At 44.7% G+C, this 14,315-nt stretch overlaps 1 protein-coding gene across 2 annotated transcripts; it reads right to left on the bottom strand.

Moving 5' to 3' along the window:
• Nucleotides 1-8,562: 8,562 nt before the first annotated feature.
• LOC115738580 (probable BOI-related E3 ubiquitin-protein ligase 3) lies at nt 8,563-9,896 on the bottom strand. Of its 2 annotated transcripts, XM_030671223.2 has the most exons (3): nt 9,752-9,895; nt 9,270-9,718; nt 8,563-9,174 (listed from the first exon to the last, which is right to left on the bottom strand). In XM_030671223.2, the coding sequence occupies exons 2-3, from the start codon at nt 9,699-9,701 to the stop codon at nt 8,584-8,586; spliced, it is 1,023 nt and encodes a 340-aa protein (XP_030527083.1). In that variant the 5' UTR covers nt 9,702-9,718; nt 9,752-9,895; the 3' UTR covers nt 8,563-8,583. The 2 variants fall into 2 exon arrangements, with proteins under 2 accessions (XP_030527083.1, XP_048130232.1); XM_048274275.1 differs by having other exon boundaries at nt 9,270-9,896.
• Between the last annotated feature and the right edge of the window lie 4,419 nt (nt 9,897-14,315).

Genomic DNA, 14,315 nt, shown 5'->3' with positions numbered 1-14,315 from the left:
TCGCCCAACCCAAAATGGGGGGAGGTTGGGCAGGGACCCAATGGATGGATGAGGGAGACGTGATAGTACAAAGCACATGAATCTTGAGCCAGTGGTTGAAGCTGATGTCTGCTACACCAACACACTCTCTAGAAAACCTTGAAAGCCATAAAGAAGAAAGAGCTTTGACAGCAGATCTACTCTTTTTCTTTTTCTTTTTTCCCGTGACTTTGCGCTAACTCGGTTTTTCAAGGAAAGATATTTATCAATTGGGGCGCAGTGGTGGGAGTTTCTAGTTTCAAATATGCAATGGATAGTGTCCTTATCTTTGGCCTCACTCCACTATCCCCTCCCACTCCCACCCAAGCTTTGGGTAAAAAGCATACTCATGGCAGGCCATTGAAATTCCCGCAATAAAGCAAAGTGTCGTAGCGGAAGATAATGATGTCGATTCCTTCTATGTGCATTCCTAAAATATGCCCTCTCTCTCTCTCTCTCTCTCCCCCCTTGTGTGAATTGCTCAACTTTGACCCACCCACATTGCCCTTTTCATTGAAAAATACAAATAGCCACTGTCCCTCCCATTTCTCCCACCTCCATCAAGTAGGAAAAGGAATGATAACCCACGAAAGCTCCTGTGGGGAATCTTTTCTCGTTGATTTTTCTTTTAGCTCAGCTCTTTGCTTTTTTGCTTCTCTCTCTCTCTCTCTCTTCAAGCAATGCATAGATTTTGGAAAAAGCTTTGATATCATGAATTGACCTCTGATCATCTTTTGGACCTTGGGTTGCATTGAGGGCGGCCGAGGAAAAACGCCAATCCGGAAAAAGTCTTTTAACGTTAATTAGTAGTCGCCCCGGGGGAGGGGGGGTGGTCCAATCAGGGGTGCAATGATGACTCGTGTTCAATGGGGACATGGCGTGTGTACTGTGTGGTTGTCCAGTGAGAAAAGGAGGAGTGGATTAGCAGACAGCAACGAAAGCGACACTCTCAATTATGAAGTTGATAAAAAAAAAAGGGCAAAGCCCCCCACCACAACCCCACACCATCTCGCAATCATCTCCTGCCTCATTTGATAAGAAAAGCTTCCCCAATTTGTAACGTGGGTGCACCGTCCCCCACCGCTTGAGCAGAACAAAACAAAATTGTAAGGGAAAAAAAGAAAGGACGATCACGAATATGATGCGTTGATATCAGAAGGTGGACAGCTTGGGCGACACACCCATCCCCATCTCCGGCTCCGTCTCCTTGGCAACCAGAAGCATGCACGCACGTCGCTTTCCCTCTCTGGCAAAACCAGCTTTTCCTCTCCAAATTGTCGCTGTCCTCGGCGTCCGCGCTAAGGGTTTTGGCTCGGTGCCTTTGGTGTATGCGTGACGGTCAATCCCAGCAGGCCCCCCTGTACTCATTTCGATGCCCATCTTTTCTTTTATCGTTTCTCTCCATTGCCAAGGAAAGTTCCCCGATCCCAAGTCTTGGGGGTTGTCGTCCAAGAGAATGCTCGGCCACTTTCCATATCTCCGCGTCAAGCAAAGGTTTAAGCAACCCTCAAAATCGGACCTCGAATATACGTGCACGCCTTTGCTATAGGATACCGTAATCGTCGAATCAAGAAGGTCCGATTGCCATGGACCCAAAGATAGGAACTGATTACGGTAAAACCAACAACAAACGTGGAAATAACGACAGCAACCAAGTTGGGATTACGCTAAACACCTTTCTCGCCATGCCTGCTTAGTCAAAAGCGGGGAGGAAGATCGACATGGGGTCCTCTTTGTCCTCATTTCGAGATTAGCTATACTTTTAAATCAAGTTGGTGATTTTGGTGGAAGCCCCTTTTTAAAAAAGAATTGCTTGATGATCCCAACGTGCGATATACCCCCCCACCCCCATTAAAAGACGCACACGAAAATTTATAGTTCTCCGTCGAAAGCGCCGAATCGTGTTTCCCCAAAGATACCAATGCCTTTTGATGCGACCGGTTATTAGAATATTGAGTCCCATGTTAAGAGCTTGGCAAACATTGCACTGGCACATTCACAATTCAATACGTGTTTGGCTAAGTAAGTACCTAATCGTTTCGAGACTCGCCCAAAAGCCGTGAACGACGAGAGCGTCGATCGAGCAAGGTTCCTCCTTGAATGCGATTAACGATCCGATTCTATTTCGTCGGGAATAGTATCGAAAAAAAGTCCTAAATTTACTGCATTAGTATCGATTCAGCCATCAACCTTTCGATTCTGTCAATTTAATCGTGAACATTTTTTTTATATTTGTGTCAATTAAGTCCATCCAAACAATTTTGATCGAAAATTACAAATGTTGACGTTGGTTATCGTACGTGATACGGTCAGTACTGACATTGATATTTTTTCTTATATATATTTCTTAATAACTTTTTTTCTTCTTCTTCTTTTCTTTTCTTTCTTTTGTTACTCTTTCTTTTACAAGCTTACTAGCCCTCGCAGGGTCTGGGCAAGGTCGGGACACCAGATCCAGCAAGGGCGTGTCACCTCAATAAATAAAAAGTAAATAAAAAAATAAAAAATAAAAAGCATATGTAAAAAAATGTTTAAAAAAGTTCATGCTAGACGGCCGGTAAACACATCAATAATTTTCGGTCAAAATTGATCGCATAGGCTCAATTGGCACAAATGCAAAATATTTAGAACTAAATTGATGCAATTAAAAGGTTTAAGAATTTTTTTTTTGTACACTTTGCTTGAATATCCTCTTCCTCATACAAACGCCGTCAAACTCGACTCAATCCATGTTCATGTCAAGCTTAATGATAACAAAGAAGAAAGAAAAAGGGGGAATTCGTTAACATGAACGCGGGGAGCTGATATTTTGAGCTCCCCGAAAAAAAAAAAAATTGGGGTAGGCCGGTCTCGGTAGGTCCACAAAACGTGTGATGAATCGATAAAATCGATTGCCCAACTACATTAGGAAAAATTGGCCAAAACAGAGGATGAAGTGTGAAGAGTTGATTGATTTTGAGATGTTAAATCTACATGCAACAAAGAAGCATGAAAGCATGACAAAACCCAAGAGGGGAATTGCACTCGATGTTTCCACCCAATGCGTGGGGGCCATCGGACCTAAGCAAAGTCTTAAAGTTACTTCATTTGAACTTTATGACGTAAAATTCGAAGGTATTCTCTAAGATGAAACGAAAAAAAATATTTTCTCCTAATTTGAGGGGTGGTGGTAAAGAAGACATCATACTCTATGTCATTTTCGGATTGCTACTATTAGGTAGACTTGTATAGTAGCGACTTGCGCCTAAGATGAATCATTAAAGTTTCGGCTCCTACGTTGTCAATCTATATTATTCACAGTACTTTTCAACTAGCTTGCCGACAGCGTACTTCCTATTAGGCCATTACTTCATGCGCGTCCGAGTTTTTGATTTACCAAAGGATCTTTTCGGACCGCCGGCCGTGTGGCGAATTCGGACAGCAAAGACAAAAAAAGGAGAATCGTCAAATCAAGCCCCCCACCAATTACTCCAATCTCTCGATTATTTCTCTTCGGATTAGGAAATCACAGCATCATCGCATGTGGCAGATTTCGCCGATCGGGACGAGGGGCACGCAAAAGGGACAGGCCATCATCCCCCCATGTGAAGATCTGACATGGATTCAACCAAGCACAAATGTTTAAGCCAATGTCTTGATCGCATTGATTCTTCAACTTCAATACATGGCAGACCTCCGTGTTCAAGGATGAGACATGGAGAGAGAGGAACGTGCGCTTTTCGTATCGGTTGCCAACAAAGTAGGTGATATTGCAAGAGCGAATCGATCGTACCGCGTGCGATGAGCTCGACGACGATGACCATGTGCGACGCCCTTAATTACAAAAGAGCGGCCCCATAAGTAAGATTCCCTCGCCCTAGGCGAAGTATGTAACTAAGAAATTCAAATGCACGAATACAGGTTTGACATGGGTTTGCTAAATTTACAGGAAAAAGTGTAAAAAAAAACAAAAGTTATAAACCTATTGTAATAATGTTAATTCAGTTCTAAACATTTTATTGATGCCAATTCAGTCCTAAACATTTTACTTTTGTGCTAATTCAATCCTAAACCGTTTACATTTATGTTTATTAAGCCAATCCATCAATTTTGGTGAGAAATTTGCTAATGTGGACGTCGGTTATTCTTACCTGACACATGGCCGGCGTTGACATGAGATTTTTTTTAAATATTTTGATAAATTTTTAATAAATATTTTGATTTTTTCTTCCTTATCTTTTCTCAATCATTAAAAATTTATTTAAAATATTTAAATAATATTTTAAAAAAAATATCCACTTTAAAGCCAGCTGTGCCATGTATGACAATCCATGTCCACGTTAGTGAATTTCCTACAAAATTGACCGGGTTGATTCAATTAATAGAAATACAAACGGCTTAAGATTAAATTGGCACAAATACAAAAGGTTTGAGACTAAAGTGGCATCAATAAAAGATTTATGACTGAATTAACACAAATACAACAGGTTTAAGGCTTTTTTGACACTTTTTCCTAGGGGAGTGACATAATTATTAGCATCTTTAATGAAGGAAAGGGAGGGGACACGGATGGATGCGTATGGAGCCACGCCATTATCGATGATCTCTCAATAGTCGAAATCAACGAAGCAGATGACACGCCGAACTCGATCAAATCGTCCAAACAGCGTCCATTGTTCCTGATTTTGATTGCCATTTTCGCCCAAAAATCAGATAATAAAAAGAAGATAAAAAAGCAAAACAGAGGGAAGGTCAAGAGCACATCAAAAGGGAATCATCGCGATGAAGATCACAAAGGGGAGACGCAACTACTTTGAGAAACGGCGTCGTACAGAAGGGGGATCCTTTCCCCTTTTGCAGGTTCAATGCATTCCCACTTTTCCCCGTTTGGATTCCACCCTTTATTCTTTTCTTTTTCAAATTTGGTATTATGGATGGCTAATAATATTTAGGAAATTAGAATATACTCGAGCACGTGTGCAGATTTTCATACATTCGTAAAAGAAAAAAAAAATTACACGAATAATTCGTAAATTTTGGTCAAATGTAACAATGCAGTTTCTAAAATTTTCATTTATTTAATGTGATCCCTAAACTTTTACTGCACGTTCAATTTAGTCCATAAATTATATGAAATAGTTCAATATTATATCTAATCTTGTATTAACGGAACGATAACAATGAACATTCTTATATAATATGAGATTATATTAAACAAATTAAAAGTTTTTGGATTGCATTACACATCAAAATGAAATTTAAGGACCATATTGCATTTTTGACCAAAATTTAAGGATCGTATGTGTCGTTATAGAGAGTTATCCTTTTTTGAGCGACATAAATTGGGTGCCCTAGTGGTAAATGAAATTTAATCGGTAACTCTGTTTTACGAAAAGTTAAATCCGGAAGGATAGAAAGTGAAATCCCCGGTTCGGATCAATATTGGCGTGATCGCCCCCATGCTCTCTCCCGGTCAATTAGGGTCGGCTCAATCCTGGAAAATGTACGAAGAGAACCATTCACAATTAAAAAAGAAAGAAAGAAAGAGAGGAAATCATAATAAAGATAAGTGATGAGCATATCGAGCGGTCCCATCTTAATCTCATCAATCAAAGATAAAATAAAACATGATTTAAAAGATAAAAAGAAAAGGGGGAAGTGGTGGGGGAATCAAGATTCACGTGTCGTGGAGGGGATGCCGGGTCGTAAAGGAACAGATGGTCACTGATCAGTGATCCGGTCCTGCCTCCCGCCACCCGCAATGTCTCGGTCTCCCCCATTTTCCCTTTTTTCCTTCCTTTCTTTCCGCAATAAAATTAAATTCCTAAAATAATAATAATAATAATATTATTATTAATTATAATATATGTATATATCTATATGTTTTTTTTTTTTTTTTTGGGGACCCGGGTCTGTGCGTGTTGTCGCTGTTAGCAGCCCACACGCTGTCGCAAACCATGAATGCCATCTTTTCGGGCTGCATCGTTCATTCATTCATTCACACCGAAAAGAGAAATAGTTTGGGAAGGATTCATTCAATGCTTCCTTACAAAAAAAAAAAAAAAAGGCACCAAACTCATCTATCTGCCCAAAAACACCACACATTGAATCGGTCCACACCCCCCACCCCTCCAACAAAAAAACAAAAGAGTTATATAATAATAGTAATTGGTTCCACACGACCGGTCCCCATCCCAAAGGACAAGAATTTTTATTTTTTTTTTTCCGTGGGAGCTGATTCCGATGTTCGCGATTTAAAAAAAAAAAAATTTTACAAATCAGCATTGGGAATTGTCCCCTCCCCCCACCCCACGGGCCCCGCCCCGGCCCTATTCTATCGAACCAACGAACCCGTCAACTTCAACCCCGAATTCAATGGCAATTAAAATTTCCTCTGGCGTTGGACGGACGGCGAAGCAACGTTGCTTCCTTCCACGTTCCACGGTCCAACCCTCCCTCTCTCGCTCTCAAAATCGGAAGCGGGTCTCCCGTTCCCATCCGTGGAAGCCGACTTAATAGTAAAAGGAACATCTTTTTATTCGTCGAATGAGATCATCCATCGATCGATAGGACACCCTCGCCTCTTCGTCTCTTAGTCACGATGAGGAAGGTATCGGCTTTCTTTAGTGCCCGCAATGAACCCGTTATCGTCGTCGTTGTCGTCGTCATCCTCCTAATTTCTTACGTGCGCACCTCAGAATGAAAAAAAAAATTCCTTTTTCGAAGGCCTTGAAAATCGTCATTAGGTTAAAGTATCTATGCCTCTGAGGAGCTAAAAGCCGAATACGACTCGGCTCGGACATGGTGTCATTGCAAAGGGTTCCGATTCCACGTCACGTCGCAGCCGACGTGTGGTGCCAAAAAACCGAATGACAAGGAAGGCCTGCCGTGCCATTACCATTCAATGCATCATGCGAGCGCGACGAGGCTTTGGTTTGGCGTTTGCTCGTCTGTCCGTGCCCACCTTTTTTTCCCCCTCTCCATTTCAGCTTTTTTAGCTCAAAACGACAAGAAAATGACCCTGACCCGACCGAAACAAATATCAGGAACGTGGCAACAAGATTAGGGGTAATAGCACGTTGCTAACATATAGTAAAAATAAAGAGAAAAAAAAATGGGCAGGGAATCCAGTCTAGGAAGAGACAATAAATTGATAGGACAAAGGCAATAATAACGAGGGAGGGGGGAGAAGGGATGAGAATTGGACGGGGACGAAGAGGGTGGGAGGGGACCATCAAACGACACGAAGGGACACTCCCTCCGAAAAAATAAGCAATGCCTAACCCTTTTGCTGTCCTCTCATCCATTTGTCTTTACTGCTTTCCCCAAACCCACAATCAACTTTTGCTTTCTCCGCTTCGGCATCGACATCAACATTGAATTCTAATGAAAAGAAATCATGAAAGACATTTTCAAACAGATACGAAGTCCTGTGTCCTCATATGTGCCTTGGCCCCCCGGCCCGCCCCTCAAAGGAAAAAAGGCGTGGATGGCAACAATGCTCGTCCTCTCACTTTCCATCATCGTACCAAGAAAATTGAAAGAGAGAGAGAGAGAGAAAAAGATGATCGGTTTTTTTTTTTTTTTGTGCCCTTTTTGCAAAGGAGAGCGACCTGGGAGACAACACCAACAACGCGGTCAGGTCGAGGACCCGACCACCCAGCTCGCTCAACCTGGTCCACACCTCGCAACTGCAAACCCCACTAATCTTCAGAGCTTTAATTATAAAGATCAATATCACGGGATTATCAAAGCACTATTGTATTTATCATTGTTATTGGAAAGTGAATCTTTCCTCGATCCAAATCCCAACCCAATAAGGCTGACGTGGTTGCGTAAAGAAATGACAAAAGAAGATGGGGTGCGTGGGCTGGGCAGTAACCATTCCTTGCTTGCTTGCTTTTCGCCCCTTTCTTTACGATTTATACGTTGTTCATAAAGGAGAGAGGATCGTGCTTTTTCATTTTACGGGTGCGGGATATCAAAGCGAATGACTGACAATGGTGGTGGTGGTGGGGACTGGGGGGGTCCAACTGCACGAGAAACAGCGACATTTGCGCGCGTCGGACGTGTCAGCCTGTGGGGCTCTCCACCTCTCCCTCACATACGTCGCTTTCTCCACCCCGTGTTCCACCCCGTTGACCCATTCTCTCGAGTGGGGCGCGTAACCGTCACGCTCCCCCACACTTCCAAACTGGCATGATGATACGATCTCCTTTGTCCGATAGATCCGCTACCGGCACGGGACGGGGACCCCACATCATATCGAAAGTCCTCGATGCACGAACAGACGACGGGTCACAAAACACAACCGTGTCTTTTTAGCATATCATCTCTCAGCACACGCTAAAATGGGGCGTACGTTGCTAAATCTCTCTCTCTCTCGAATGGATTTGCCAGCTACCTTCACTACTACCAAAATAAGGAATGGGCAATTGAGTAAAAATGAGACCTGCCACCAATTAAGCTCTGCTCACCAGCAAGAAGCAACCCAAGTGGAGAATCAAAAGAGACGAGAATATGGCAAAAGAATTAATCAAATCATGAGACCAGAAAAAAGAACCACAAAAAAAAAAAAAAAACGATCTAGGACAGATTAACATGGACGCTCCCGGATTTGGGAGAGTTACAGAGGGGACAAGTATGGAGGGAAGACCCGCACACCGCGCACAAACACAAGTGCCTGCACGGCAACAGCAGCACGCTCGCCTCCTCCTTCCCGCACTTCCGGCACCACGTCGTCGTCGCCGCCCTCCCTCTCCTCCTACCATGCTGCGCCTCCCCTAGCCCCCGCCTCCGGCTCTCCTCCTCCCCCTCCCCCTCCCCCTCCCCGTCGTAATTGCTCCCGCAGCACGACCCGGCGTCGTCAGCCTCATCGTCCATGGCGGCACCGCCGCGGGGGAGGTCGTCCGTGCCGACCTGCGCCAGGACCTGCTCGAGGTTGGTGCGCAGGGCGTTGGCGGTGGCCTCGTTGGCCTGGGCCAGGTCCCTCCAAATCTGGTTCTCCACGCACAGCGTCTTCACCCGCTCCTCCAGCGCCCAGTTGAGCTTCCCAATCTTCTGGATCTCCTCCTCCTTGGACCTCAGCCTCTTCCCCACCTCCTCCTCTATCCTCCCCACTATCCTCCTCGCCTGCCTCTTCCTCCTCTCCTCTATCTCCATCCTCACCTTCTCCATCTGTAATCAATCAGCAAAATTAGCATTACAAAAATGAACACCCCCCGTAATCAACCGACAATATATTACGGCGTCTTGGGGCCGCCGGTGCTTACATGGTGAGAAATGAGACGATCGATGTCCAATTGCTGCTGTTGGATCTGCATGGACACGTCTTCCCCCAGAAAAGAGAAGCAAGCGCGAGTCTTGCTGTCCGGGGACGACGTCCCGTAGGAGAGGACGGGGTTGATGGAGTCCCTGCCTCGCTTCCTGGATACCGAGGGCAGGTTGTGAGTGAGGCCACTGTCGGATGGCTTCATCACGGCCTTGGGAGGGAGGGAGTCGCTGATGAGAGAGCCGTGCTGCTGGAGGAGCGGCAGAGAGTCGGTGGCGGTGGTGGTTCCCGACAGCGGCAGCCCGCAACCCAACTGGGCGGCGTTGTACGGGTCCGGGATGGCGTCCATCGGGTTGAGGAGGAGCTCTCGGTTACCCAAGAAGTGGTGGAGAGCGAACAGATTGAGATGGCCAGAGCTAGCGTCGACAGCCATCAGAAATCACAAAAAGGGTTTTTTGGGGGCTCTCTCGTGCTTCTTTTTCCTGTGAAACGGAAAATGGAAGCGTGGTTGTGAGCAGAGCAGAGCCGAGGGGGGGGGGATATGTTCGGTTTAAAAGGAAGAACGAGACGAGGAGGAAATGGGACAAACAAGGCATGCATAAGCATATATAAAGAGAGGAAACACGAAACCAACGCACTCGATTCTCTTCATTTGCCGACGCAAAGTGGAATAAATACAAGTGAGGAGAGAGAGAGAGAGAGAGAGTTTGTGTTGGTAAAAGGAGTTTTGTCTATAAGCGCGATTTGGTTGCCAGAAACGCCCTTGTTTTACTCGGGACTCTTATTATGATGGCGTTGGGAGATCCAGTCGTATCCGTAATTCCAGCCATGTTACGGGCCCCGTTTCATTTGTCATCGTACTCGTACCTGGACGCAAAAACCGTTTTCGTTTCTCCTTTTTTCTTTTTCCTTTTCATTTTCTTAAGGGAGAAAAAAAAAAAGGGCCGCATTGGGAAGCATGGGCTGATTTTTTTTCCGTATTAACTGACGAGAAAGGGTGCATCGGCCACGTATGACCTGCCGACTGGACGACTGCATGAGGCCGCCACGTCGGCTCACAGCCCATGCTCCGTACAGGGAAAACGTTGAATGGGCGTGGGGCCCGACGGAAGCACGTGCGGACAGGACCGACTAGGAACCCGACAAGGCGAGGGGCGACGCTCTCTGCCACGTGCGAGGAGCAACGCGCGGGCCCCACGCTCCATTTTCTCTTTTTTTTTTTTTCTTGTTTTATACAGAGCGGGCAAATCCCGCCGAGGAGGACCGGGGGGTGCTGGTTTCGCGGGATGTGCTGGGATGACGGAGGGTGCGGTTGGAAGTGAAACCCTCACGCGAATCGCATTGGGAAGCGTTACCTCTCTGCCACGTGGGGGACGTGCCGATGGTACGGAGGACGCTGTTACGTTAGCCCGCGCTACAGAATCGGCCGTCGGGTTTTCCGGTGACCACGATCCTAGCCGTTCAAAGTGCCATGGATCTCCGATGCGATGATGCGATGCACGTTGTTGTTTTTTTGTTCGGTTTCGTGCCTCGTGGACAGTGTTTCTTTCCCTCTCTCCCTTTTTCCTTTTTTTGTCTCTTTTCTTTAAATAGCCCCCCCATACCCACTCGTCGGGGGCCCCACCTCGGCTTTTGTCTGGTTCGGCAGTCGCATAATCCTCGTTTTAACTACGAGTGTCGTACACGTGTACCTCGCTCATGTGTCCGGTGAACTCAAAGTGGGGTTAATATCTTAATTTATTACACAAAGAAGACCGTCAAAAACGTAAGTCTACCTCACTTAAAGAATTCCCAAGGTTGCACGCAATTATGACTACGATGTTTCGCCCTCGTCCGTTTTGTATCTTCAATTCAAGCGTGGGTGGAGTCGAAGGAACCCTTCGACGAATTTGCAAGTGCATATTATCTTCCTTCTTGCAATCTGATTTTCAGATGGCGAGGGTTGGAAAATAGCAATTATTGGAAAAAACTCGTCTAAATACAAAGCCGTTATGTTTGATGAAAGTGCATTAAGAGATATAATGTTGTGTAATGGCTGGTGATTGCGTTATTTTCACCTCCAACAAGCGGAAATAATACATGATTTTTCATATTATTTTATCTAGTAAACTCTTGCGTGATGATCGGAAAGATTTGTCGCATGCATTTTCCATCTTCATGTGATAGTTATGATCATTAAACTCATGTTTTTGCTGGCTACAACATAGGTGCATAACCCATTAACGTCAAGGTATCATGATGAGCTGGACTATGGATTGGGAAGCAGTACCCCTCAGCCACTTATTCTAATGTTGGAAGTAACTCGTCACTTTCGCTTACATGTAGGATGGTCCATATTGATTCTGGTCCATCCTCTCTCGGTCTAGTCAAGTCGAGAGTTTCGGCTTCGTTTTCGACGGCTAATTGTCTGCTTAATTACGAAATGAAAGGGAGAGAGAGAGAGAGAGACGATTTTGCGCGAGAAAAGTAACTTCACCGGCCTTCTTCATCTTACACCAAATGAATATGAAGGTGACGTGCTATTCCCTAGCTTAGTTGCGGCTTAAAAACAAGGCCTTTGATGGTAGTGGTGTTCTTTCGACCTTTCGCTCAGGCTAATCCCTAAAAGTGGACAGTCTATACGCCACCTTGACCCCAATCAAGTGTCGCATAGCCTATACATGTAGGTGATCATTTGCCATATCAACTAATAAACCTACCTAGTTCTCTAGCTGCTCGGTTCCCCCACTTTGATATCTTAACCTAGTCTATCTACCAAAACCTCCCATGTGGCTACATGCCGATCAATGCAACATAAAAAAGAAATAAAAAACAGAAAAATGTTTTTCTAGGAATACCGTCGGGATGGTACATTTTCAATTGTAGATTCACACACCATCATCACGTATTAAGTATAAAACGCTCATTGATTGGAAGATCGTGTGACCGAAAATGATCGATAGTATTATCGGACTATCGGGCTAATAATTTTCTAAAAAAAAAAAATTCTAAAAGCAAGTTCATTATAGCTGCGTACCCACCTAAAGATGCCCGTGTACATCCTAGGTTTAGAAGATGCAGTCCCTTCTTGCCCCTGTCTTTGGGGAATGATGCTAGGATTATTGAGACTAGTCTTGAGATTAGTCAATCACTAAACGAGTATTGGAAGTGGGGCTACTTATTTAAATGCCCATTTCATTTCTAGCTTCCTCTACTAAATTATTTCATGTAAGTGTAGCATTATTCTAGGCTGTGTGCTCCACTGAGATCCTATCGGATGAGGCGACATATCGACCCCTAAATTAATCGACTGCTCGCCAATTGCCAGGCGTCCGCACAAGCAAAAATTTAATTTTGTTCACTTTATGCGACACGCATGGACAAGTCCGAGGCGAGCTTATATTGATTAGGCAAATAAAGCTGACTTAAACATTGGCAACGGATGCAGATAAAATGCAGATCGGCCTAAATTAAGGAGACAAATCAGGCCGCCTTATCAACAAGAAGATGCCATCGGGTTCTTTATCCATCACTGACAAGACCCAAAACGATAGTGCATGATGATGCTTTTTGACTCTGATGCCTGTTTTACCTTTGTGTATGGTGCATGATGAAGCAAGTGCAATGGTTTTTCCTGGGACGAAACACGCGATTGACACGGTGTTTGACTTTGCCATCAACACTGAGAGCGATAAGGCGAGATGCGATAGGAGTGAGATCTCGTTTTTTTCTCGTTCCCTTCCTTATGGTCGACCCTTGAGCGAACGGTGAGCCACGAGATTGGACAGAGATGCACACTTCCTGGATAACGGAAGAAGTGAATCCAAGCGATTGGAGAGTCGATAGCTGCTTTAAGGATCATAAGCATTTTCGAGGATGACCGGCATTGCCGGCAACCTTAAAGTAGGATTCTTCTAGCTAGCCGGTGGATTAAAAGGTTGCCATTGAGAATCGGCGGGTGCGTCACAACCCAACAACCATTCAGATTATTTGCTTTGTGGTAGGGAAAGATACAAACTCGAACGTCCATCGATTGGTTCCACGAAATTGCATTGTATCTGTCCTGATAATTCAGGACATCCTACAAAGCGGAAAAGCAAAAGGGGGAAGAACCTGATGCAATTGCGTACAAGTTGGGGGTGAGATCATGCGTTCTTGTGGATTCCCTCCTTTCAAGGGCAGACCTTTTGTTGCAGAATGCAAAAACCCTACCCTTGACTTGGGGATCTTCTTTATCTTTTCGTCCATTCGACTTAAAGTTGTTCTTACACCAATGGCAGAACCCATCTTTCTCTTTCAGTTTCAGAAGCTCATAAAGGTCGAGACTCGAGTGTCGATCAGGCGCCCTAATCTATTGGGAACTTTCGTTGCATGTTATGGTTTTCTTTTTTCTCACTCGCTTAACTAGCTTTACTGTCATGAACAGCTGAAGGGTTTCATGTGTAATGAACACACAAGTTTGAAGTCACCCATTATACACAGAGAAAGAGTTGAAGGGTGTCCTACTTAAAAAGCAGAGCATAAGCCAAAAGCAGCTGGCTTCTTCTTTGGTTCTTCTCTGGGTTCCACATGGCTTTGCATGGCTCTGACAGCCTTTACTGTAATGTTGGGTGAGCCCGACTCGGATCGACTCTCGGCCACGATGATGATTCCTCTGTACTGAAGAAGACACGCCTTCCTTGTGCGCAGCACAGCACAGTATACACAAACATATCTCTGCCAATGAAAAGAGAAATCGTATTTGACTGTTAGGTAGAGACTCCGACTGGGAAAGAAAAGAAGAGATGGATGGGAGGACCATCGCGGAAAGGTGCATCTGATTCCCCTCGCACCTGCAATGCTTGTGGCAACACCACCCAATGCATTTGACTCTAGCACTCGTCTGCACGTTGTCTCCACCTTCAATGTCTTCTTAACCAGATTCGAAACTAAAGATGGAACGTTACTCTAAATATTTAGCAAATCACAATAATTGCGACCCTGAAATTTCTTTAGCGGAACTTTCGGAATACAGTAGAATATCAATTGTGGAGAGCCGATTGATTTTAAATAGAGAAAATGTTATCGT

This window comes from Rhodamnia argentea, chromosome 2 (genome assembly GCF_020921035.1).
Source record: "Rhodamnia argentea isolate NSW1041297 chromosome 2, ASM2092103v1, whole genome shotgun sequence".
Taxonomy (NCBI): Eukaryota; Viridiplantae; Streptophyta; class Magnoliopsida; order Myrtales; family Myrtaceae; genus Rhodamnia; species Rhodamnia argentea.
Note: the sequence above shows the minus strand (reverse complement) of the source record. Positions and strands in the feature narration are given on the sequence as shown.

Coding starts and splice junctions, on each gene's coding strand:
- LOC115738580 (XM_048274275.1), bottom strand. CDS start 9,701: ATGGCTGTCGACGCTAGCTCTGGCCATCTCAATCTGTTCGCTCTCCAC. Junction 9,175..9,269: donor ATCGTCTCATTTCTCACCAT/GTAAGCACCGGC, acceptor GATTGATTACAG/ATGGAGAAGGTGAGGATGGA.